The sequence below is a fragment of the Rissa tridactyla genome, chromosome 9 (genome assembly GCF_028500815.1).
Source record: "Rissa tridactyla isolate bRisTri1 chromosome 9, bRisTri1.patW.cur.20221130, whole genome shotgun sequence".
Classification (NCBI taxonomy): Eukaryota; Metazoa; Chordata; class Aves; order Charadriiformes; family Laridae; genus Rissa; species Rissa tridactyla.
In genome coordinates, this window is record NC_071474.1 from 3,712,060 (window position 1) to 3,736,967 (window position 24,908).

General features: G+C 51.0%; 1 protein-coding gene across 1 annotated transcript in view; it reads left to right on the forward strand.

Moving 5' to 3' along the window:
- The window catches only part of IGDCC3 (immunoglobulin superfamily DCC subclass member 3), a 106,476-nt gene extending 82,958 nt beyond the window's left edge, over nucleotides 1-23,518 (forward strand). Inside the window, exons 7-14 of the mRNA XM_054214629.1 lie at nucleotides 3,736-3,901; nucleotides 14,905-15,152; nucleotides 15,516-15,680; nucleotides 20,767-20,955; nucleotides 21,225-21,329; nucleotides 22,435-22,573; nucleotides 23,046-23,253; nucleotides 23,363-23,518. Of these exons, the coding sequence (XP_054070604.1) occupies nucleotides 3,736-3,901; nucleotides 14,905-15,152; nucleotides 15,516-15,680; nucleotides 20,767-20,955; nucleotides 21,225-21,329; nucleotides 22,435-22,573; nucleotides 23,046-23,253; nucleotides 23,363-23,518 (1,376 nt within the window). The remainder of the gene's footprint in view (nucleotides 1-3,735; nucleotides 3,902-14,904; nucleotides 15,153-15,515; nucleotides 15,681-20,766; nucleotides 20,956-21,224; nucleotides 21,330-22,434; nucleotides 22,574-23,045; nucleotides 23,254-23,362) is intronic.
- Nucleotides 23,519-24,908: the final 1,390 nt, after the last annotated feature.

The window sequence follows — 24,908 nt, forward strand, 5'->3', positions numbered from 1 at the left end:
CTGCTGAGATGAGATGTCCCTAAAGATGTGGAGCCCATCCAGATCTCCCGTTACAACCTGCAGTTTTGGTGCATCTTCATGCTATCAGAGTTTGTTGAGCACAGTAAGAGCTGTTGAAGCACTTTGCTAACGATTCCAGGGGTGGTATTAACTGTTATTGCTTTTTGATACCAATGTCACGCCTTTAAATATTCATTAAAACTGCATGATCCCCTCCCTCCCATTAAGTCCTGAATAATCAACACTTCACAAGCCAGGGCCGGTTCCTGCCCGCTCCTCCTTGCCAGGTTTAAATCCTCTTCTCTTAACAGTGATCTTCATTAATATCTTTGTCAAGATCTTCATGGAGGCCTGAGAGACGCTTCCTCTCACGGCCTGCCATAGCCTTTTGGCACGTAGGGTGGAAGGGGGAAGGCGTTCAGGCTGCGCCTCCGTGCAGGGCGAGATGAGCGCTGACAAGATGCTCTATTAATTATGAATGACGGGGGTGGGGGGGTGGAGGGCTGGCAGCAGGCAGGGCTTGGCTGAAGACAGGGCTTTGCTTCTGCTCCTTTCCCGCTAAACCAGGGGCAAGGGTGGCAAACTCTGTTGAAATCATTTGAAAGGGCAGCGAGAGGACCCAGGGGCAGGAGAGCAGATGATGTTCTGTCCAGGAAAGGAGCCGTTTGCCCCAGATCACGTACCAGCAGCCATCTCAGGCACCCTGCCTGGTACGAACACCAGGTTGGGTGTGCCCTGGTCTGGGATAGCAGAGGTGTATCTCCTTGCAGCAATGTCTATCCCCAAATTAAGATCCTGGTGGCTCCTGGACCATGTCCTTTCTCTGAATCTGTTGGAAGCCGGTGATGGGGACAAGGAGCCTTTAACTCCATGGGTTTCTGCTGCAGCCTGGGCCCTTTTGCCGCTACAGCTTCACACGGCTGCTCCTTCTGCACCCAAAGGGGGAAGGTGAGACCTGAGCAGGATGCAGTGATGCCTGGAGAAAGCCAGGAGGAGCAGGAGCAGCGGAAGGGCATCCCGTGTCTTGCAGCGAGGGGTGCCACCGAGCAGGGACAACTCGGCACTGTGGAGGTGGGAGCTGTTTGAAGGAGTGGCCGCCTGCTCCCCGGAGAGTTTAAGCAAGTTAAACAGCGGCCGGGGTTTTCGTCTGGTTGTATTTAGCGAGACAGCGAAGAGGAGGGTCGGCAGAGGGGAGCAGGGACCTGAGGAACCCGAGGGGCCGCGGTCCTGAATAGCATCGCTGGCGCCGAGCCAGCGGCCGCAGCTGCACGTTCGTTACCCCCGAGTCACACGCGACACCGCTCCAATTACTCCCTCTTGACACGGGCTAATAAGGGAGGATAAGGAGAGCCGGCGATTCCAGAAGGGTTGCGCCGGCTGCCTCTTACCATATTTAAACTTTGTTTCTGCTGGAACAAATGGAGGGTTTAGAGGTTTGGTGAAGGCGAGGAGGAGGCGGAGGCAAAGAGCCAGGCGGCGGGATCTTTAATGAAGCATCAGCCAGGAGCTGGAAGATGGCTGTGCCCTTCCTTGGCATCGGGGTTGTGCACCTGCGAGTATTGCGGGTGCGACTCTTGAACCCAGATGAAAGCAGGGAGGTGCACAGCCACTCGCTAAATAATTGCTCCTGCAAAACCGCGCCAGCACAAAGCGGGGGGCGGGAGGTTAAGGAAGTCTTGAAAATCAAGTCTCTAATGCTCTCGCTGTACTCCACAAAGGGACCATTCACTGCAGGGAAGAGGGGTTTTTTCCCCCTGTTTATCCATGCTTCCAACTTTTATTGAACCCATCCTGAATTTAATTTATAAGTCTAGAGGGAGGAAAAAATGTAGGAGGGAAAAAGAAGGACAAGGGATCGATTGGCACCTGGGGAAGTTTAGCAGGAGGTTCTGGAAATATGTGTCCATTACATTGCTGAGATCAGGTTCATTAGTAGACCCGAGCGCCGGCAGAAGTGACCTGACAGTAAACTCTGCCGGTGGTACCCCCTACTGCTAACATCAGTCGGACCTGCCGTGCTCCGCTTCCCTTTGATTATTAAAAATGAAAGAGGGGGCTCCTTCGAGGTAGACGGGCTCTTCGGTGAGTTTCTGTGTCTTTTCTGCTTGCAGGACTTACAACATGCGTGACTTTGCTCTTACACATAAGCACCTTTGCCTGCGGTTTGGCTTTGTTGCAGCAGTAGCGATGCTCTTCCCTGGCGTGCACGCGGCTGGGGAAGAGCTTTATCACCCCGTGCTGCTGCAGCAAACCCTGAGGGTATTTTTTGGCCATGAACCACAAAGCTCTGCTCTTATACAGCTGCTCCCGCCTGCAGCCTGGCCACCGCTCAACACATTTTGCTGGACCAGTTTGCTCCCTTCTCCCATCCCCGAATTTCTGCTGGTGGCAGAGCCTGCCAGCCCCGTGCTTGGAAAATGCCAGCGAGTGGCACTGAGCGTGTGTCCCTGGATAATCTTGCTTTTCTTGGAAAAATTTAGCGCCAGCCATCCATTATGTGACACTGGTCAGTACATTCATTACAGGCCCGTGCCTTTCATCTGTTTATCTTCATTGCGGCTGCTGCCAGTTCCACCTGATTTTAGGTCTCAGCAGCAACCTGGAGTATATTTATCACCTTGCCCTTTGAAGCGTAACTGCTTGAATAAACTCACCTCTTTGGCAGTGTCTTTCAGGCTGTGCTTTCTGTAGGCTGGTACGCTGTTTTATTCTGATAAATGATTTTAAATCTATTTTGAGGTGCTAGAAGGGGTGAAATCACTTTCCGTTTAAAAATGTTATTGTTAAAGGTGAAAACGTTTGGTTACGAGGTGAGCAACAGTTACAGGCATGGTGGAGTCTTCTGCCGGGCTTGGCAGGACCCCAAGAGTCCCAGGCTACTGATCTGGGGTAAAAAAGGCTCCCCAGTCTGTTGCTACCAGGAGAGTCAGCAGCAAATCTGACTGGGGAAAGAACAACCGGCCGGATCGCTGTATGCGCATCCGTACATTTCTTTCCATTTGCAAGCAGTTTGCTACTGCCATATGGGTCCTTTGTGCGAAGCCACGAGACGTCGCTCTGCCATTGCTCTGCCATTGCTGAAACAGCAGATCTTCCCAGACGCAAATGCAATAATTACTGCATGTACTTGCAGCCTTCCTTCCTTCACCGCTCTTCATACTGTCGATATACGCTGATTTTTGAAAGCCTCCATAGCCGAGGGCTCATTTCTGGCAGGGTCGTGGCCCTGCGTGGTGCCATGCGCGATGAAGGGTTACGCACGCTTTCCATTTTATGTGTGTGCAAACGACCGGAGACTGCTGACCTTCCAGCCTGCTCCCCTAACAGGCAGGATGCATTTTTAAACAACCTTTGTCGGAAACGGATTATTTTGCAGCATTGGGGTTGCTTTCAGTGGGAGACTGGGGGGTGGTGAAGGGGCTTAGACCTTGATGCTGGTTGCCTCAACCTTGCAGGACTCACCTCGGCTCTCCCTGCAGCACCGAGCTGACCTTTGGGTGCCTGCTATGAAGCTGTGACTGCTAGGACGGGCAACCAAATTGCAGCATTGCATTGATTACAGACACACCATCCAAACCATAGTTATCTGCTGTCTGTGCTGTGGGTTGGCCAAGTATCCCATGTTCCCAGGCAGATGAGGCTTTCTGAAGCCCAGGCTATGAGGTTGCTCTTTTCATCAGGATGAAGTGGGATCATTATGACTTTTCTCACTCCGCTTCTCCTTCCTCCTTGCAGCCCCTGCCGAGTTTGTGCAGCATCCCCAGTCCATTTCCAGGCCCGTGGGGACTACTGCCATCTTCACGTGCGTGGCCCAAGGGGAACCGCCCCCGCAGATCACTTGGCTGAGGAACGGGCAGATCCTGGAGACCAGCGACCACATTAAGCTGAAGAACAACAACAGGTAAGCCCTTGTTCACTGGCCACTGGCACCGCAGCGTCGAGGGCAGTGTGAGACGCACAGCTGGGTTGTGCCCTTCCCCAGGGTCAATCTGCACACGTGGAGGACTGACATCACCTACCTGATGCTCCAGGATTAGCTGCCCCCGAAGGTGTCGTTCATGGGCAAAGAACAAGTTGGCTCACACAGGCTTCAGCTTTTGCGCAGGCGGTGGATTTGAGGCAGGTGTGTGCAGTAGTTCTTTTTGGGCGGATCGGCGAAGGCTGGCAGAGAGCAGTGGGGTCTGCAGCACGTCCTGGTGAGCCGGGCAAGCCCTGCTTTCGCCGTAGCCCTGTTGCACTGGGCAGTGGCTAATGTGCTGGAGGCCGAGATGGGCATGAGCGGTCCAGAGCGACTGCAGCCCTGCTGCTGAGCACCTTGAAAAGGGAGTGCCTTAGAGCCGGCTCGACTTCGGCAGGGGAGGTGGGTTGCTGTCACACAATGCTTCCTGACCCTGCTCTTGAGGGGGCTGAATTAAAAGCCGTTCTTTTGAACTATCTGGACTCCAGTGGAAAGGGAAGTGGGAGAGATGTTGGCTTGCTTTCTGCATTGGCAAAGAGCTAATGTGAAGGTGGCGATGTTCAGAAGGAGGTCTGTGGATTTAACTTGGGCTTTAATGCACTAAACCACTGCTCCAGTCCTACTAGCTGCTCTTTGTAGGCTTACATTTTAGTGTTTTGTCCTTTATTGTACCAGGACATCAGCATTAGACTTTGCCTGATGATGCAGGAACGCAACAAAAGTTTGTTTTCAGTCCTGGTCATCATCTGGGTATTTCTGGAAGGACCAAATGTTACCCCTGGAATTGGCAGGGGCCACATTCACAGTGGAGGAACCACACTTTAACCCCTGAATATTGACCTGCCTGGGTGTGCAAACGCAAATACACTTTTCCCTGAAAATATTTGAAATAATATTTGCGTGTAAGCTGACTTACACTGAATTTCAGCCTTTTATCTCACCAGGGAAGAGTGTTTTCTCTGAGTACTAAATAACTGCATTGTTGTGCGAGGGGATGGGGATGTTTGTATGGAGGAAATGATACGGTGGGATGCACTTAGTGTGAAAATTACAAGTTGACAACATAGTTTCTATGGAAATAGCACGGAACGGTATACTGAAAAATAATAGTACCTGTGTTGTAAACCTAAATTATTGGTAGAGATTCGTACCCTATGCTGTCATATAGCTGTTGTCTGTATTAACAAATGCGTCTCATGAATACAACTATCCGACCTCGCTGGAGGGTCCAGACCTTCAGTTTAGACTGTTGGAAAGGGCTGTGTGGGCACCATGACTTCTTCATCATGAGAGAACAGCGGGTTTATTTTTCTAAGTGTCTCTATAATATGGCATTTTGTTTTGAGGTTTGAGGCTTTTTTAAAGCTTTGTTCTATGGAAGAGGGAAGGATGTGAGTTGCAAGAAGGGTAAGGTGTGAGTTCTGATAAAATCTTCTCAGTCAGTGGAGGTTTTCTCTGAGCTGGAAGTTTTTAGTGCTGCAGGGAACTTTGTGTGTGCACAGACAGATGCCACTCAGTCCAGCCTCGTGGGCGTCCAGTTCCTTGCATGGATTTCTGAAGCATGTCTGCCCTTATGGTATGAACAGAGCAGAAATGGGAGAAGGGAAATTAGTGCATCCCCTTTTATTGACCAGGAAGCGAACTCAGAAATAACCAAAGACTTTACAAGCGGTCATTAAACCCATGACAAAACTCATGCTGAATCCAGCTCTGCATCTCACCTAGATATCTTGCCTGTGAAGCCGTTCCTCTTCACTGTTTGGGGAAAGTAAAAGTAGGGTCTTTGGTCATGGTCATGTCTCCTGGCAAGGTCGCTGTGCCTGGAGCTGTGCCACATGTGCATGTGAACTGCGACTTGGTGAGCATCGCTGTAATCATTTTCTTATGGCAATCATTTAATGCAATTTAGCGTCAGTCTTTTCCAGTGCGAGCTGAATGATCGTATTACATTGCATCTGGCACAGGCTGAGGGAGCTCAGCCAGTGACTGGGGCTCAGCTGACACGTGGCATCTTCTCAAGCTATAGTAACGCGATTGTAAAGCTGAGCCCTAAGGCCATCGTACTTGACGATGTTGAACTTTTGGCTTCTTTCGCACTAGTCTTGGTCTACTCTGACCCCCCCCAACTTCAGGCAAGCGGCCATGCCTGGTGGTTTCCAAAGCTGTCAGCTGAAAAATGCCCCCGCTGGTACAGCAGGGCCGGGTGCTCCATGAATTGGAGGAAACAGATCAACGGCTGGGTTTTCTTCTGAGCTTTTTCAAGTTGTCCTTTGTTTCGTTTTCATGGGCATGACTAAGTGCTGTAACCCACTTAGTTCCAGGCAGAATCAGTTTGCGATTATGCCTTGGATTTATCAGTCTATTGCACTTGGAAAATATTTGGCCGTGTAAAGATGGATCTCGAATCTAGTAGTAATGAAGCTACTAAACTGCACTATGAGCTTTTTAATTAGATTACATGGTTTCCTAGAAAATTCATTTGGATTAAAACTCTGCTTAATATGGCAATAAAGGTCTGAATGCCCCCAAAGGGATTTTTAGAAAAAGAAGAGTAAATCATCCCAAATCATATCATGTGCTAATTGATTGCAAAATGTATTGTGAGGAGCAGCTTTATTCTTGTAAACAAACACAGCTAGAAGTGAGGTCCGGACCTGCAGAACACGCTGCGTTCCAGATGCCGCTCTGCTCCTGCAAGCTTGAGGCATCGCTCCTGTGGGCAGTAGCGTGTCTGCACAAACCCACAGCCGATGGGAAGATCCGTCCATCAAACTGTTGCTTCACAGAGTCGTGAAGGGCCCTTTGGCATCTACGTCACCCCACGCTGTCTCTCATATGCAGTAACTGCAAACCCAAGGAGAGCAAACCCTCAAGGTCAGGGGGCTTTGGAAGCCCCATCGTCATTGGGGTGGGATGGCAGCTTCAGGACTGGATTCACTGCAGATCAGATGTGGCTGCTGGTACGACGTCAAACGGTCTCTCGCTAAGCAACTTCCAGTCTTTCAGCACGGTAAAATAAGCCTCACAGGCTGCATCCGATAAATACGTCTTCCCTTGTGGTCCCTCAGATGTGAATTCTCATCACCTGATGTGTTGACGGTTTCTGGGCACATTAGCATTAAAGATCAGCCTTCTGCTGTGCCCTCTCCAGAGGTGGTTGTTATGTTTTGAAAATGCCAGCTGTGTGGGAACAAAATATCCAATCGATGATTAGCAAAAATCAAAAGCAGTTCTGGGATAGCAGATAATTGTTAATGAAAAATGCATGAAGGCTCAGGCATAGGGAATTGTGGGGTTTTCCATTAAAAGCTGTGAATAAAAATGACTGAAGGAGCTGATGATGGGGCTGTCTTGCCATGCAGTCCCCGGGTTGGGGATGGAGCTGATAGTTGTCGGGGTGATGCTGCACTGGACCACGCTCTCGGATGGAGAAGCTGACGGATCCTTTTTGACTTTGGTGGAGCCGTCCCCGTGTCCAGCAGCTGCAGGGTCTGTCCCTCTCTGTTGATCAGAGATGCCGTTTTGCCTATGTTGTTCCTGGGGCGATTCAGATTAATTATGATCCAAATGCCTGAGAGTTGTAATGGGCATTTCCAGCAAAATTCCCACCCGGCATCACCATCCCGTCCCGAAAGCAGGCTGCAGAAGGAAGGGGCAGTTACTGGCCAAGTTAATTGTGGGCTTGTGTAAAATCATGCTTTCTTGGTTATTACTTCAAAATTTACAAGGAAGCGTGAAATAGTACCCGAATTACAGCTCTGAAAGGTTTATTGCTTTTCTTCCTTTGACCCAATCAGGTTCAGGGGGGTAATTTTCAGCCTAGAAGTACATCACACCATAGGGTTTATATTGCCTAATAGCAAGGAACAAAGGCCAACATCTTCAGAGAAGGCAGGCTCTAAATATTGATTTTCCAAGAAGATTTTATTTACAAAATGGTAATTAAGGGACTTCATTTGTTCCACCGGAAAAAGGCTTCGTTAGAACCTGGGCTCAGGTGGCATTTGCTCTCCTTGGTGACCTTCGCTTATGAACTGTCTCCTTTTTAAATTCTTCCTCACTGATTTGCACTTGTTTCAGTGCTCTGGGAACGACCCACTTCAAGGGCCACAAATGCTCAGTGTTCATCAGAGGAAATATTCCTCGGTAAATGAACTTCAGGACAACTTTGCTTTTCTTGCACTTGTCGTGTTGCTTAATCCTAGCACAAGCACTTGGGACGGGACAACCCTTTTGGTACCAAACCCAGGGAAACCACAGCCTGTCATTCACAAGGTGGCTGTTTTCTATAAGACCCATGTTAGCGGAGAGATGCAGATAGGTTTGTACATCCCTTCATGGTGCACGTACCCAACAAACCCTTGAATTTGTACGGATTTGGACACCTTAAGGGAGGACAGGCAAGCCTGGAGGTTATTTATGCAATGAGTTTGAAGACCATTGGTGACTATGGGAAGCACCGTATAGCAAATCATGTTTCAGTTCCCAGAAGCATGACAAATAAGTATACGGAGGACAGGGATGTGAACCAGCTGCTCCTGATTTAAGAATAATTTATGGGTTTGACTTTGTTGGGAAGACACGTGGAAATGGCCTTCGCAAGGAGAGTCTCTGCACGAGCGCCCAAAGCCACACTAAGCAGTGGGGCATCAGCGTGATCCCGCCTTCCGTGCACTAAGCAGGGATCCCATGGTGGGATCACGCAGCTGGATCCCATGAAAGGGATCTGCAGCAGCCCCGGAGCAGCTGATGGCGGCAGGCATCAGTCTCTCCTCCTCTTGTGGCTGCGATTATTTTGCTACCAAGTTGCCCGTGTAATTTTTCTCTGTGCGCTGCTCCAGTGAGCTGCTCTTGAAGTGCATCAACAATTCGGGGTTTTAAGTGTTTCTTCAAACTGTTGCAAGCAGCAAAATACATCTGCAGGGACTGGTTCTTACACAGGAGCTTTTGAGGCAGGTCTGAACCCATTGTGGGGCAGCCCAAACTCAGCCTCCCCTGGATTTGGCTGGGCATTTTTCCTCTCCAACGTCTGTGCTCCTTGCTGGGAAAAAGGTTTGGGGGACTTTCCGTTTAGCAGCAGATAGCTCTCCCAGCCGTCTGCATTAGCTACCAACGTAGGCATCTGCCCTCCCTTCAGTAGCTTTTCCTGAGATGTTTTGTGCTTCCCTGTGATCCTGCAGATGTAAAGACTTTTCTGCTCCCTCCCTGGGACAGGATTCAGTTGAATCTGCGATTGCTCTCTCTGACTTGTGATAACAGGTTGGGTGGCAGCCAAGGTGTTCCCCAGCTAACCACCAAGTCTTGTAATGTGGAGCAGCCGGCTCTGGCTGCTGTCTCCTGGAAGTGCACTTCCCAGCTCTGCAGGGATGGGAGGACACAACTGCCCCACCATCAGTGCAGATGGACCCTCGTGCCTTGAATGTGGGGGAAAAGTCCTTTAATTATACATGGGAAACTGAAGGCTCTCACTTGCTGAAGGTCACCTTCGTGGAGCTCGGAGCTCGGTGTTCTAGGAGGTGCTCTGAGGCATGGATGAGTTGCAGCACCAGTTGGACCTGTTCTTCCCACCTGAAAAGGCTCAGACCGCCTCTGATGTGCACCAGGGCTGAACCAAGGGACTGAGAGCCTCCAACACTAGAGACTTTTAGTGTCCGGTTGGATTGTGGAACTGGGCCAGCACCTGCTTGTCCCCAGCGTGGTGCCTGAGCAGTGGCAAGTTCCCAGAAGGGCTCAGCACGTGTGCTCAGTGTCGTGTCAAGACAGTGCAAACCCAGGCATCGTGAAGCCAGCAAAGAAGGGTCAGCATTTCAGGATGAAGTGGTGCCACTGCTGTGCCTCCTGTAGCAAATACGAAGCCGTTTACAACGTCCCATTTGTAGAAAACACACTGTACCGACGGACTCCGTCCTCTCCCAGGGCTGTGAGAAGGAGCAGCATCTCTAACGTGCCTTTCATCCAGCCCTTTCATCCAGCATTGGCGGGGAGGGTGGGCTGGTTCCCCACAGTGCCGTGCACCCCGCTGGGACCAGCAGCATCCCTCCAGAAACTGCGCTTGGGTGAGTCTTTAATTGCGGAATCAGGCTGGGATCCCGGCCAGCTAAATATAAACCAGTTTGTGCCGAAAGGGATCCTTCTCCTGCATAACACAACCCAATTTCACCTGGGAAGCCCTGCATGATATTTAATTTCTGGAGGCGTAAGAACACAGAGGGCTGGGGACGGTCTGCAGTGTCCCTCTGGGCTGGCGACTGTCACTCTTCAAGCTTTGCACCTTATTCTCAGCCTGTACGAGGCAGCCTTTGAAATACAGGGCATTTCTGCAAAGCTGCCAACAACCAGCACTGGAGGGGAAAAAGCTCCTTTCCAGCACGGCGCCGGCCGGCAGTCCAGGAGCGGTTCGTTTGGCACAGCACGACGTGGTTTGGCACAGCGTGGCACAGTGTGACCCGTGACAAATGGAGGCAGAGCACAGAGGGCACAGAGATGGGGCATCTGAATGTGGTGCCGGTGGCTTTCTGTAGCTGCTAGCACTTAAAATGCTCTCCCCGCTAGCCACAGCCTGCGCTCTGCATTAATTTCATCACACTCCTTCTTTTGTGCGCCTGTGCGCGCGCGCATGCCGGTATCCTTCCAGATGGGCCCCTCTTCTTTGTGCTGCTGAATCGATGAAGAGGCTTCCTTCAGTTCTCAGACTTTTTCAGAGGAGCCTTTGGAAAGCCGATCTCCGGTCACCGGCCCGGACCCCTGACCCAAGCCAGATCAGTCATCCTGATTGCCTATGAACTGGGAAGACAGCTTGGGAATACGGCGGCTTTCGAGCGGCGGAGGCCTCTCGTTTCAGCTCAGCCGGGTGTGAATCTGCAGCGGCTCCTCTCCCCACTTCCATCAATGCCTGTCAGGGCATTGTGCGGAGATGTGATGGAGCCCTCAGCTCGCCGAGCGGCTTTGGTGACCAGCAGAAAGCCTTCTGGCATCTCGCCTCATCTGACGTGCTCGTGGCGCTGCCAGTCTGGCACTCGCGGGAAAGTTTTCCAACAGCAGATGTCCCAAAGTGACAGATTTTTTTTCCTGTTGACAGGAAGAAATAAAAGGACGCTGCATATTTCAGATGGCTGACGCACAGAGACTCTCTGCGCCTCCTCACACGGCAACTACATATTTTCCTTTTGTTTGAACTTCCCTGAAAAAAAAAAAAAGAAAAAGACAAAAAGCAGCGAAACCTGGGAAAGTGGGGTCTGCGGCTGGACCGAACCCTGACCCTGCCGTGCTGCATCCTCCGCATCCCAGGGGTGACGTGGTGGGCAAAGGCGGGAAGGATGTGTCAATAGCTAAGATGAAAACGGAGGCAGAGCAGAGGTGTGAGCTGGGACGATGCTGAGGGGTTCACGTAACTCACTGCCAGCTCCTGCCCTCCTCGTCGCAGCTCCCAGCGTGCGTCAGCTCATGCCGGGGCTTGCAGGGAGCTCGGCAGCCTCCTTTAGAGATCTGCCTGCGGGCGTTAGAGGGACCGACAGAGAGAGAGAAAACCCTCTTCTTGTGAAGCTGGTGTTTAGATGCTGGGCATTCTGTTCACCAACATCTCCACGCTGGGTTTCTGCTCCTTACCCAGGTTTATAGGCATAGCTGAAAATCCAGGGGTTTTGTTGACCCCCTTGCCTGCGCATCGTTCCAGGTGACGTGGGCCCTGGGTAATGGATGGCCGAGGCTCTCACTGCATGGTACGGCAAACATAGCCTTGTAAATCTCAATGAAAATGAACTTTGCAAAGCCTGAAGCAAGTTTCCAGCTACCTGCCATGTCTGCTTTGCAGAAATGTATTTTATTTATTTCTTCTGACTGTGCGTGACAGTGTTACTGGCCACCCTGGGACATCTGCAGAGAGGCAACTGGGATGACTAAGGTTCTGCCCGGCTCTGGGTCCCAGTGGCAAGTGCTGTCCTGCTCCAGGACCACTGGCATCCAGCAACCTGTGTTGCACAAGACAAGCTTTGCTCAGCCCCTAATCCTCCCAGGGGAGAGATGTTTTTGGCCCCAGCATCATGCTGTTGCCATCAGGCTCCTTGCACCCTTTCACTGCTTTCCACCCAGGCTCCCCTCTTCCCTCCTCCACATCTTTTCCTCTCTCCGTGTAAAGTGAATAAATACACTTGGAAGCAGCGGAGCCTAAATGCTCCTCGTAGTTCCTGGGCTGCTTTGTGTTTGGGAAGCTTAACGCTGTTCCCGACTTAGGCGCCAGCCCGGCCTGGCTGCTCCTGGGTGCCCAGATGCACGGCGCCCGCGTGGAAATAATCCCTGCATTGATGGGGCAGAAGGAAGCGCTGCTGCTCCTTCCACACATCTGCTTTGTGCGGAGCTGCAAGTACAGCTTTCGGACGGCGTAATCCTGCCTTCTGCCATCTGTCCTCGCAGGAGTCAGCCCTTGTTGACACAGTTGAGCCACACATCGGGGTCCTTCCTCCCTGCGCCCCCCCCACCCCAGCCCTGCCTTTCTCCTTCCATTTAATCAGATACGTTGAGCCCGTGGCTATGAGGGGAGCTTAGGGCTGATTCTCTAAAATCACCGTATCAGCTGAAACCATCACATTTGATATTCCATTTACAATGTTTCCAAGGAAACAAAGGCGCAGGACATAAATAGATGACGGTTAAACATTTGCTCACTCACCATGGCCCCGATAATTTGCAAGGCAGAAATATGAATGTTAAATCAACAGCAATAATAAATTTTAATATAGGAAGACCAATATTTTGCTGCAATTAGAAGAAGCATTTGTTCTGACATACAGGCAGGCAGTGGCAGGTTATTTATCATTTTCACTTTCTGTGTTCAATTTTTCATTTATGTATAAGGCAGCTTTGATTGTGACTCCCCAAAAGCCATCAAGTGCCCCTCACATCAGCAGGGGTGCTTGGGATTTACTCACGTGCAGTCAAGTCCCAAGTCCACCTGGAATTCACCACAGGAGAAGAAAATAATTTATTTCTCCCTAGGAGCAAGCAGTGGATGTAGATTTAGTTAGGTTTGGGTAATTTCGTACAGAAAAATAGCAATGAAAAAGCTCATGCAAGCTTTGGCGTAAGCCATTGAGATGATGCTGAAGCTCGAATGTTTGGGAGACTGCGATGCCTCCATGCCAAGGCAGAAGCAAAGTCCGGTTCACACGAACTGGACAGGACTGGAAGTAGAGATGCACAAATAGGGATTAATCTGGAGTGGTGCACATATGGGTGATGCTCTGAAATGGAAGTCGGGGAGGGGGCAGCGGTGAGTGGTGTTTTATTCAGTGCTGTGGGGATATATCATACAGCCTGTCTATAGGACTAGTCAATCCCCGCAGTTTGCAGTAACAAATACAATTCACAGTGGTGTAAAAGCTGTCCGCCAGGTTTAGGTGGTCCGGTCTGGGAGCCTACTGGACCTTTATTTCTGAAATTTTCTCTGAGATGCCCTGTTTGTGGGAACATCCTACCAGGACCCAGGGCATTGTGAGCATATTTTATCATAACCTGAGCTGCTGCCTCAGGGTTGGTAAAAACATCTCCAGCGTCAAAGGCTGCCTTTCCATTTCCAGCTCGGAGCTGGACACAGTGTGATGAGGTTTCCGACCCCATGTCTTGGAAGCGCGACACACCGGGTATTTATTTATGTGGCCTTGTGTCTGCTGGATAATCACAAATTGAATCGCGTTGTTCCTGGCTTGGTTTCTGAGGAACGGCGCAAGCCCTGGCGAGAGCAAAGTTTTCATCGATGGGTCACTGTTTATGAACAAACGTTATTAAGAAAAGCTGTTTTGCACGCTGAATGGCAAGGCAGAGCTAATTATTGCACAATTATGCACAATTATTTCTGAGTCAATATTTGCTGGCGTTGTTTTAAAGATATTGGGCAGTACGACCCTTGGTCTGGCCCTGAACTTGCTGCGGTTGTACACAACCATTGCTGGAAGGTCATGCAGAGCAGAAAGGGCTTCGGTCCATGTGGCCACACGTGCAAGGACTCTGCTTGTCCCTGTGCCCGTCAAGCCACTAAACACCCCTCCTGGAGGTGGTGCGGAGATGGGCACCATGCTCAGAACGCACTCATTTGGGAAGCTGGTACATCGGTGGCTTTTCCCCCTCCTTCAGGGATGTTTTCCACCAGGGTAGCCAGTGCCTGTCTTTATCTTGGAGGCTGAAAACAGCATCTAAGCCTGTTGTGGAGGCTGCTGAGAGCAGGCTGGAAGAACCATTTCTGGTTGCTGCCCTGGGAGAGCAAGCTTTGATGTGCCAGCATCAAAAACGCACTCAAAGGTTTTGCAGACAAAACCTGCGACTTGCTCCTAAGCTTTGGCTTTTGGCTCGTGGTGATCATGTTCCTGAAAATGCAGAAGCGGGAGCTGAGGCTGCAGCCCTGCTGGATAACTCCGCTAATCCCAGTGTTACCCTAAGACTGCTCTAATGGGCTATAATGCAATTAGAGCTATCACCAGGGGGCTTTCTGGCTGCACTTGATTAGACTTGGCTTAGCAACCGTGTGCGGTGCCTGGATGGGTCTCACTGGTGTGTACTGGAGCTAAGCCAGTTAGAGCTGGTTTGGGCGTATGGATGCGCTTGCCACAGGGCTACCTCTGTAGCGTGGCTGGGATCTTCCTGAATTCAGGGCTTCAGATCCTGCCATTCCCCATCCCACTCTGTGTCCCCATCTGGCCATACTTGAACCACAGCCTCTGCAAGTCGAGACGGAGATAGTCTGCCCAGTCATGGGATCCGGGGAATGATGTATCCGCCTCCTGGGCTTTTCCTTCCGCAAAAGCACCAGCCCACATGTTCCTGGAAGCTTTCAGTGGAACTGGAGGCATGCGGGATGCCATCAGAGCCAGCACGGGGGCCATGGCATGGCTGGAGGGGAGGGACAGCCACTGCAGAGCGCTCGGTGAGATGCTTGTCCCTCTCGTGTCCCCACGCAGCACTCTCTCCATCTATGGGATCAACCAGGCGGATGAAGCCATCTACCAGTGCATCGCCGAGAACAGCGCCGGCTCCACGCAAGCCAGTGCTCGCCTGACAGTCCTGTGGGCAGATGGGCTGCCCGGTCCTCCGCAGAGCGTGAAGGCTGAGACGGTCTCTGCAACCACCATCCAGGTGTCTTGGAAAGAGCCTCTGCAGAACACCAAGGAGATCATCGGCTATGTGCTGCACATTCGGAAAGCTGCAGGTACGGTGCTCTTCCCACTGCCCAGAGCATCCTCAGCCTTCCCGTAATTTAGTAACGTGACCCACTACTGCAGTAGACAGTGCTGCCACCCATGTTTTCCATTGTATCCATGTTTCTGAAGGACAGAGATGAGGCAGTAACACTGATGTAAATACCAAAAGGATGGGGAGGGTGAAGCTGCGTGGTCAGATCTTGCTGCCAGTTTAGGTCTCTGGCAAAGCGCACAGACATGTCAGCAGAAAATTACGCGGGCAGATACATATCCACCTCAGGGACCAAAATTACCACCTGCAAAACCTCTTTAGTCTCTCTACCTCCTGCAAAGCCTAACACTGCTCTGTTCTCTCTTTCTTTGCACTTCAGATCCCGTAGAGATGGAGTATCAGGAGGCTGTTAGCAAGAGCACCTTCCAGCAGCTAGTGACTGATTTAGAGCCCTCGACCAGCTATAGTTTTTATATAAAGGCTTACACCTCCCGGGGTGCCAGCAAAGCCTCCGAAGTCACAGTGGTGAGCACGCTGGGAGAAGGTAAGGAACGCTTTGCGCTTGGACCATCAGATGCTGAAACCCGCTGTGCGTAGCAGAGCGCCCATCACCCCGATACCCACTCCGGAGCGCTTTGGCACATAGCCTGCGGTGTTGGTGCTCCTTGTTCCCGCTCCTCCTCGTACTCTGGGATATTGTGTAAAATTCACTACTGTCGTTACACGGGGGTTGACTGATTGCCTTAAATGCAGCGTTGCCTCTCACAGCTGGTGCTGTAGCCAGGGGTGAGCGCAGGTCTGGCTGGTCTCGTGCACTGCGGCTGCTCTGGGCTTTTCCTAAACTGCTTGCTAAATGCAGATTTCCTGTTCAAGCAGCGTCTCAGCATCCTCCAGCAGCTCTGGTACTCACAGCTCTTACTTGATAGGTACCACATTTTTCTGATTTTGAATTTTTTCTGCTCTACCCTGGAGAAATCACACTAGACCTCAGCTCTCCTGACCTACAAGTCCCTGCCTTGGAGCAGCCTTCCCTTTCAGTGGGAAGTTAGGGTGATCTCCAAGGCTTTTTCCCTGACTCGGCCTCCCAGATGTGGCCACCAGTTAGCTTCCCCAGTAAGAAAGCGGGTGCTTTAATGCGGGACCCTTGCACACAGACACCAGCGTGAAACCACAGCCCCAGTGTGATCTGTCAGCTGGCGTTTTAGGAACATTTTCCTAGAGACTCACGTACCTCTCCAGCACCTCTGGATCCTGGCTCATCTCACATTCTGAGGCTGACGTCTTAGCATTGCATCGTTCTCATGAACACTCGGCAACTAGGAATTTGCAGCAGAGAGGGCCTTGGGTGTGAGGATGTTATTTAGGATCAAATGAAAGTGCGCGCTGACTTCTAGGTGGGGGATCCATTCCTCACTCCGTCTTCAGCCCTTGCGGATGTTTACTACAGCATTTAAGCAACAACACCAATAAATCCTCGCCCTGCTGGGTTGTTACCCTGCAAGTTTATTTTCCTTGGTACTCTGCAGGGAATCGGTCACCCTTAGAGTTTGTTTTTCCTTCCAATTTAGAGACAGAAGGAAGGACTAAGGCAAAACTTGAAACTCCTTGACCCAATGCTCTAAGTTCAGCTACAGGAGCTAAAAGCCAGCCATGCTTCATAGAGCTTGGTGTTTCTGCAGAAGCCTGGGTCAAGCCAGAGAGGACTTTTTGTCATTATTACCTTCAATCACGCCAGGAATAGTTAGGTATCTGGTAACGGGATCATAAATTTCCTGGGTCTCTGAAGTTTCAAGGCATCACTGTCCTGCTCTGCTACCCTTTAAAAAAGGCTTGTGCTGTGTAACGAAGCTTCAGCAATTAGCTGCATGTTCAGGATGGACAAGCTGGCCTGGTTAAGATCACTCAATCCCAGCTTGCGTTTGCCTAGTAGGAAGATAAAAAGAGATTTAAAAGCCCCAGTTCTGGCTTGATTTGTTTGCTTTGCTCCACTCGGGTGCCTGTTGCCTTCTGCTCTCAGAGGTGAGAGCGGGTCAGGGAGCCAGGATCCAGTGGCTTTTGTCACCAGATTAAGGTTTTGCTGCAGATTCGCCTCTTCTCACACCCAAGCCGTTTTACCCCGTGCCTTCCCGAGGTGCTCCAGAGAGCTGTGACTCCCCTGGGCTCGGGCAGCCCCTGGATCTGTGCTGACAGCCTTGGAAAGGGACGGGATTTCCCTGACACGCCGTGTCGTGGCTTTGCCATCCTGGCTTAGCGCGACGTGCGTGAGATGTGTGCAGAGACGGGTGTGAAGCCCTGTGGTGGCCGGACTCCCCGTGTCACCACGCTGCCGTGTCCTGCCTTGCGTGGGGAGGGCACAGCGGGTGAATCTGCCAGCGGGGATGGCTCGGCACAGCCAGGGCGGTGCTTGTCGGAGTGGCCAGCAGAGATGCTGCCAGTTGGAGACTGTTATACTGGTTATACCGTGTTACACTGGTTTTGTCTGGAGTAGGAATATGGTGAAGGTACTGAGGAGCAGGGCTGCTTTTGGCCTGGGGAGCTCAGCTTTTCAGGGCTAAGCATGTGCTGAGAGTACGCTCCAACACTTTGTAGAAGCGCGGTTCTCCTTCTTCTGTGCCAGTGATAATTTTGTATAAACAGCAGAAGGGAAGAAGCCGTAGAGAAACTGCCCAAGTGAGCCTTGCCCTCCACAAACCTCTCTCACTAGGAAGGTCCTCCTGTCTCCTCCCTGTCATTCTCCTCTACGCCGTTTCACAAATGCTGTGGTATTTTAAATCTCAAACTCTCTCCACTTCATTAAGCAGCACACGCTCCTTGTTCTTGTCTTTTAATGCTTTTTAGGGTTTTCTCCAGGACTTTTTGACATTTCTCTAGGATGAAGACCGTTCCTTTAGTCATCTTCGGCTAAAGACGCCTTCAAGAAGAAAGTTGAAATGACCTGGGGAAAATTCCAAACAGCACGGAAGAGGAAAACAAGTATCCCAGCCCTTAGCATGAGGGAGATGCCTCACTTATAGTAGATCCATATTATGTCTTATATATACTTCTGTGAAGCACATATACACTGCTGTGTGGACATATATTTATACACACAGGCAGATATACTCCATCTGTATACACTTATTTGTGTAATGACATTATAAACAGCACATGCATTCTGCGAGTGCATACATATAATCAATATTATACATATATATATATATATACTCTCAAAGTTTGAATAAATACTATATATTCCATACTTTGAAGGAGAGGTATTCTTGTGGTTTTTCTTAAATGTAAGGCTCTGCAACCATAAAATAAAGCCAACTCTTCGCAAATCAGGATGGCCCACATCAGTGTTTCTTTGTCCATGGGATAATGCGATTTCCCTTTCCGTGGCGTTTTCACCCGTCATTTGGAAAATGATGCTTTAAGCAAGAGTCCAACTTCTCAGAGGGGGGATCCCGACAATTCCTAATTTTGCCCTAAAGGGAATTGGGAGACTTAGAAAAAAAAAGAGTATTTAATTGGATCGCAAAAATACGCAGCCATGAGAAGAATGGCACTTGCTGGTATAAATAGAATTTGCTCTGTGTTTTGCACCCAGAAATTGCTAAGCACAGCCTTCCCATCAATGAAATCAGAATAAATCCTAGCAGGAAGAAGTACTTCAACCCATTTTTTCCCATTGGCAGCACTCGGGCAGGATGGGATCTCATTAACCTGAGCCAGGACAGCTGCTCTCTGAGTTTTTCCTCCTGAATCCACATGGAGATGCTCATCAGTCAGCAGGGACTCGTTCCTCTCCCCATGCTTATTTGGAGGGCAGCGGGTAAAGCCCCTGCAGCCTGAGGGGAGCATCGCTTTGGGAAGAGACAGGATTGCCCAGACCCTCCTGCTCACCAGGAGAGATCTCTTTCCTTCCCCTAAATCTCCTCCTGGGAAAGCTTCAGCTCTTGGTGCCTGGGAAAAGGCAAACTGTTGTGCTGTGCGGTTTTGCCTTTACTATTAAATGGAGGAAATGCCCTTTTTAGCTGTCATCCGTCTTAGATCGACACGGCCACATTTCATCCGCTTTTCACCATCGCTCACTGAATGGTTGTGCTGAACTCACTCTGCCAAAGGCCGGGTTGGCACTGCTTATCCTTCAGATACCCTTTGGGGAAAAAAACAAGACAAAAAAGCAGAATCGGTCCAATGCAAACCCAGCAGTCCTTCTATTTGGGAACTTCTGTAGCTTGTAATCACGGGGAATTGGAAAAATAGTTCTACCTCCAAGCCTGGAGGCTGCTGGAGAAGCAGGGCTGATGTTCTGCTGGATAATGGGGTTGGAACTAGATGATCTTTAAGGTCCCTTCCAACCCGAACCATTCGATGATTCTATGATAATTTTACGGCAGGGTGTAGCTGAGCTTGCTGCCCGGTACAGCAGTGCCCGAAAACCCTTCTCCCTCCCGGAGCCGGAGCAGAGCCCTGGGCAGGGCAGAGCCTGCAGCGCCTGCTGCTTTTGGTGCCAGAAGCTGGGGAACCGATGGGAGCATTTGGCTTGGGGGTGTTTAGTGGAAATAAGGTGAAAAAAAAAAAAAAAAAAAAAATCATCAGTGAAACGTCCTCCTGAGACACATCTTTGCATTGCTGTGATCGGTGTGTGAGAAAGGGAGGGAGAGGGGAAGGAGGAGGCATGGGGAAAATGTGGTCCTGTGTGACCCAGCACTGCACAGAGCGCCGGGGCAGGGTTTGTGCAGAACCAACTTTGTAAAACCTAGATATTTACATCACAAGAAAATTGGCTTTGGTTTGCAAATCTTTGCCTCTCAGCCCAGGGCAGGATGGGGCTGGGCAGCTTTTTGGGGACCTGGGGATGAAATGACCGTGTCCCCCTGCTGCAGCACACCCCGAGAATGAGGGTCTGGGGGCATTGACTGGAGCAAAAGGCGTCCCGGTGGACTTTGAATGAGGGTCGGTGACACCGGGCAGCAGCAGGGACATCTTCCCAGCTAAACCCCCGTGTGCCCCTAGGGCCAGGTAAGTGCCTGCCTGTCAAAAGGAGCCAGCCACAGCTGTGCAGGGATCTCAGGCTGCTCCGGTATTTAGGGCTGTTAATGAAGATGCCCCAGTTCTCTCCTCGGTCCCCAGCACAGAAATCACAAACCTCCCTCCTAAAGCCAACGGGGAGAACGAGCTCCCGTGCGCCCTGCAAGCCAGTGCAGGTACCTAGCACGCTTTTAAGACGGATGTCTCCGACTCCATCCCTTCTGGTTCCTTCCTCCCTGGGGGATTAATCACTCTGAAAGGTCCTCAGTGCCCTCAGGGCAAGGGCAGAAAAGTGGAATTTGGGAATGCATTGCCAAAGTCGCTGCATTCCTGCCCTGACCCAAGGCGGGGTGAGCGTCAGATTGCAACCGGAGTGTAAAAGTAGCCTCTTTGCATGCTGAACCGAGGAGAGGAAACCCTTGGAAACCCCTACAGCTCCCTGAAGAAGTTCAAAGCTGTTAAACCAGGATCTGGTCTGACCTGAATTTTTCTCAATCTCATCTAGCACGTTCTTCGGTGCAGTGACCACAGGGAAAGGCTGCTGGGGAATTTCTCATCGTGCAGATTAAAAAAAAAGCAAGCACATGCAACCCACTGTCTTTCTCTCTCTGTTTCAGTCCCGGCCATGCCATCCCTCTTTATTAAAGTCATTAACAGCACCGCCGTCCAGGCTACGTGGGAGCCCTCCATCAAACTGGGCCAGCACGAAGGCTTCAAGCTGTATTACCGCAAGGTCCACCTCTCCCAGTACACAGGTCCGGTGCTACTGCCCAGCAACGTAACAGCCTACAACATTACCCACCTGGGTGAGTACGGTGACAGCTTGGTCCATGTCTCCTCCTGGCCCTGGGAGAGTCTGTCGTGATGGGAGAGCTCAGCTGTGTTGCACAGCCATTAAACGGGAGATGCTGCAGCTCTCCCCCAGGTTTTTGGGGTGCTTTCCCAGTAGAAGGTACTGGTGTGCAGCATCTTGTGGGTATTTGGTAAGATGCGCGTTTCCTAAATAAGCGTCACTCGAGGAGGCAGTGCTAATGATTAAACCTGAAACGTCCTTCTTGTGTCTCCATCGAAACAGATGCGTCGGTGGTGTATGAAGTCAAGCTCCTCGCCTATAACCAGCACGGGGATGGAAATTCAACTGTCCGCTTCGTGTCCTTGAGGGAGACTGTGGAGAGGACAGGTGAGATGGGACATCGGTCTCGGGGGTGGTTTGTGAAAACCCCTTTGCAGAAAGGTGGTGAGGCCTCACCCAGGCACATCCCCCAGGCACCCGGGGCTCTACCCCCATCTCACTTTCAACGACTCATTTATTTTCAGCACCACAAATAATGATGAAGCAAAACTCTGCAGGGCTGGGACCAGCTGGTGCTAGTAGGGGTAGCTTCCCTGCCACGTGGCTTGCACCATCCCTTTTGGCTCTCGTTAGCATTAATGAGCCAACACCTCTTTGCAGTTCAGATCAACCTGGTGACTTTTTCACCACGGTGGAGAAGACAAACCAGATGTTCCTGTAATTGTCGGTTTTGTTCCCTAAGCTTGAGCCAGAGGTGAGGCCACGAACATGAACAAAACCTCCATGCAGAAATTAAGAGCTGCCGTCGTCGAGTGAGGTGTGCTGCACCGAGCATCTCTGGAGCTCTCCTGGATATTTTAACCTTCACTGGTGCTGGGAAGGAAGGACACGTGGCTTTGGAAAGAGGGGCTGCAGAGCATGAGCACTGCATTACGTGGCAGAAAAGGGGAAATCTCTAGAGGGACTCTCTAACTGATCACACCTTTCATATTCATCTACGTGTAAAAAATATCGCGCGGCTCTTGGCAGGCTTTTAAGCCTTCCGGTGGGAATATCTTCAAGAGACAGTTATTACTCCTCTGTCTGTGTTGGAGTAAATACTAATCTCGTCGGCATCTGCCTACTCGGTGCTTTTCATCAGGTATCAGCATGCTCTGGCACGGTGGCTGCCTCTCACCTCCCACCTCGGACACAGGGTTTTGCAAAAATTACCATCGGAGTCTTTTTTGTTCATTAGTTGTGTCTAATAACAGCAGCCCAGGTAATGGGGCTGGCTCTTGACGGACCTAGTAGAGGTCCTGTGCTTGCTGTGACTGCCTTCCTACGGTACCAGGGGCAGTGACCACCCCGAACCCCACCCCACTCTCTTCTTCCCCATACACAGCTCCCAGTGCGGCCCAGGCTCCAGCTTTGGCTCTGGGCTCCCCAAAAACTGAAGGAGCAATGGGCAAACAGCACCACTGACCCCCCCCCTCCCCCTGTTTTCTGGCAGTGCTGAATCCCCCTTGCGACTGCATGAAGGACGAGCAGAACAACAAAACCTCCACGACCGGCATCATCATTGGGATCCACATCGGCGTCACGTGCATCATCTTCTGCGTCCTCTTCCTCATGTTTGGGTACAGGGGACGGTAGGTGCTGCTTGTGCCGCTGCTCATGAAGGGCAATGGTCCCCTAATGCCACGTGGGTATCCCGGGGGGGGGGGTCTCGCACCCCCAGTTGAAGACGGGCTGTCTTCCGTGCACATCTCAGGACGTGCATCCCGCGGCCTGCGACTGCGCAGCCCAGCTCCCACGAATGCCGGGTGCTGTCTCCCCCCCAGGCACCCCGACCCAGCGGGCTTCTCTGAATACACCCCATCAGCCCTGGTCCCCAGCGAGGAACCTGGTACTTCCCAGGAGCATCACTATTTCTGCTCTGGCAGATCCTCCCTGTAAACCAAAAGCCCTTCCATGGTGAGGGGAAGAGACGTGATGTCACAGGAGGGATTTGAGGAGTGAAGGAATGTAGCACAAGGATAAGGCAGACTCAGGCTCGGGGGAAGGAAGCCTGGGGAGGCTCCGGCTTTGCTCACTCTCAGTCTCCGTCTCTTTATTTTTCAGGCTGCTGATGTGCAAGAATGTGCAGGAGCAGCTGTCGACCCCGCAGATCCCCAGGAGCCAGAGGAGTGCCACGGGCCTCGTCCTGAACGGGGCCGCTCGCAGGGACAGGGACGACCGGGACTTGAATGGAAAGCAGCTGGATATGAACGAGCTGGAGAGGTTATTCCCAGCATCCCCCTCCCAGGAGCAGCAGGATAAGGGAAGAACGGTAAGTCCAGCGGGATGGGAGCATGCCTGGGAAATGCAGCCGCAGCCGCATGTCTAAGAGCATCGCTGACCTGCCACCGTCATTGCATTGTCCCCTTCTCTCTCTCCAGGCGGCTCACAGCCCGCCGGCCGCCCACGACGACACCCAGATATCCACACTCCCTCTGGATGAGTTCAGCATCATCGAGGAGCAGCCAGACCCCCTCCCGAAAAGCCCCCACGGTGGCAGCCCCGCAGCTCCGGCTCCCGACGCTAATGAAGGATAAAACTGCCAAGACTCGAACCCTCTTGTAGGAGTTACCAGAAACCAAACCCGCGGCTGGTGATGTCTTTACAACGAGTCGTCAATCTCAGGTCAATTGAAGATTTCTACAGTCTGATTGTTATTTTTTTGTTTTGCTTTATTTTTATATATATATATAAATATATATATATGTATACAGCCTTTTGGAAACTCTGTGAAGTTTATCTTTCTGACCTCTCTCGGGCCTCTCGGTGTGGTTCTTCCGATGACGGCTTTATCGAGGCTGGTCATGATGAATTTTCCCCGCAGCTGCTAAGTAAAAGACTCCTTGGCAGAGTTTGGCAAACTCTCCCGTCTCTGACAGACTGGGGATACAGTGGAGCCTCCTTCTCTTGGCATCCCAGACTTTTCCCTCATCAGCAGCTTTAGGACTACTTTTTGGATCTATTTTTTATTTCCAGAAGACTGGATTCGGAGAAATCCTTTTAACTTGACTCCAAAAATTGAGGCCCAGGAAGGCCGTCTCTCTCCATGGATTTGATGATTTTGTACACTTTTGCTATTTCTCAGGATACTTTTTTTGCTGATTGACTCAAAATAATATGGGAAAAAAAAAAAAAGAAGGAAAAAAAAAAAAAAAGAGTGTGTGTGTCAAAGGATGCCTGCCTGAGGGCTACTGAAAGACTTGGACAGACAACCCGAGTGAACTCAGAACCTACCTCAACCGGAATGAATGTCTTCTGGGAAGCAGAAATACCTGCGTCTTCCTTCGTGTTCAAAAAACGAGTAGCGTAGCACTTGGTCAGTACAAGCTTGGTCCTACCTCAGCAGTCACGCTCTGTACCTGCCGCCTTGGTGGTTTTGATGTTGTCGTTCCCATGTAAAGCACTTCCAAACCTTGAAAGCAATGTTCTACCTCAAGCGTGATAGGAACTCGTCTTCGTGTGTGTGTGTGTGTGTCTCTCCGTGTGTGTGTGTCCTCTCCTCTCCCCCAATTCCTGCCTCTCCCCCCGAGCCCCGCATGAAGCAAGATGCTTCACTAGTGTTATGAGCTTTACTTTTAGGCACGTAGCGGGGCTCCGGTGTGATTTTTTGCGTGGCGGAGATTTGTATCATGGTTTTTTTGTTTTTTTTTACTTTAAAGACTGTTGGGGCCATCACAGGCACGTGGCTCAATGCCACGTGCCTCGCTGGCATCATTGCTCTTGCAGGGCCAAATTTGGCGCTGGTGGTGGCTGCCTTGGTCCGTCCCCGGTGTATTCAGGATATGGGTCCCCAAGGCTGAGTCCCCGCAGGATCATTTATGGCATGAGCAGCATAATGCACCCCTGGGAGGTGGGAACCTGGTCATCACCGTCTTGTCCCTTCAAAGCCCACCCTGCCATCAGTAGCACCTACGAGGAAACCCCGAT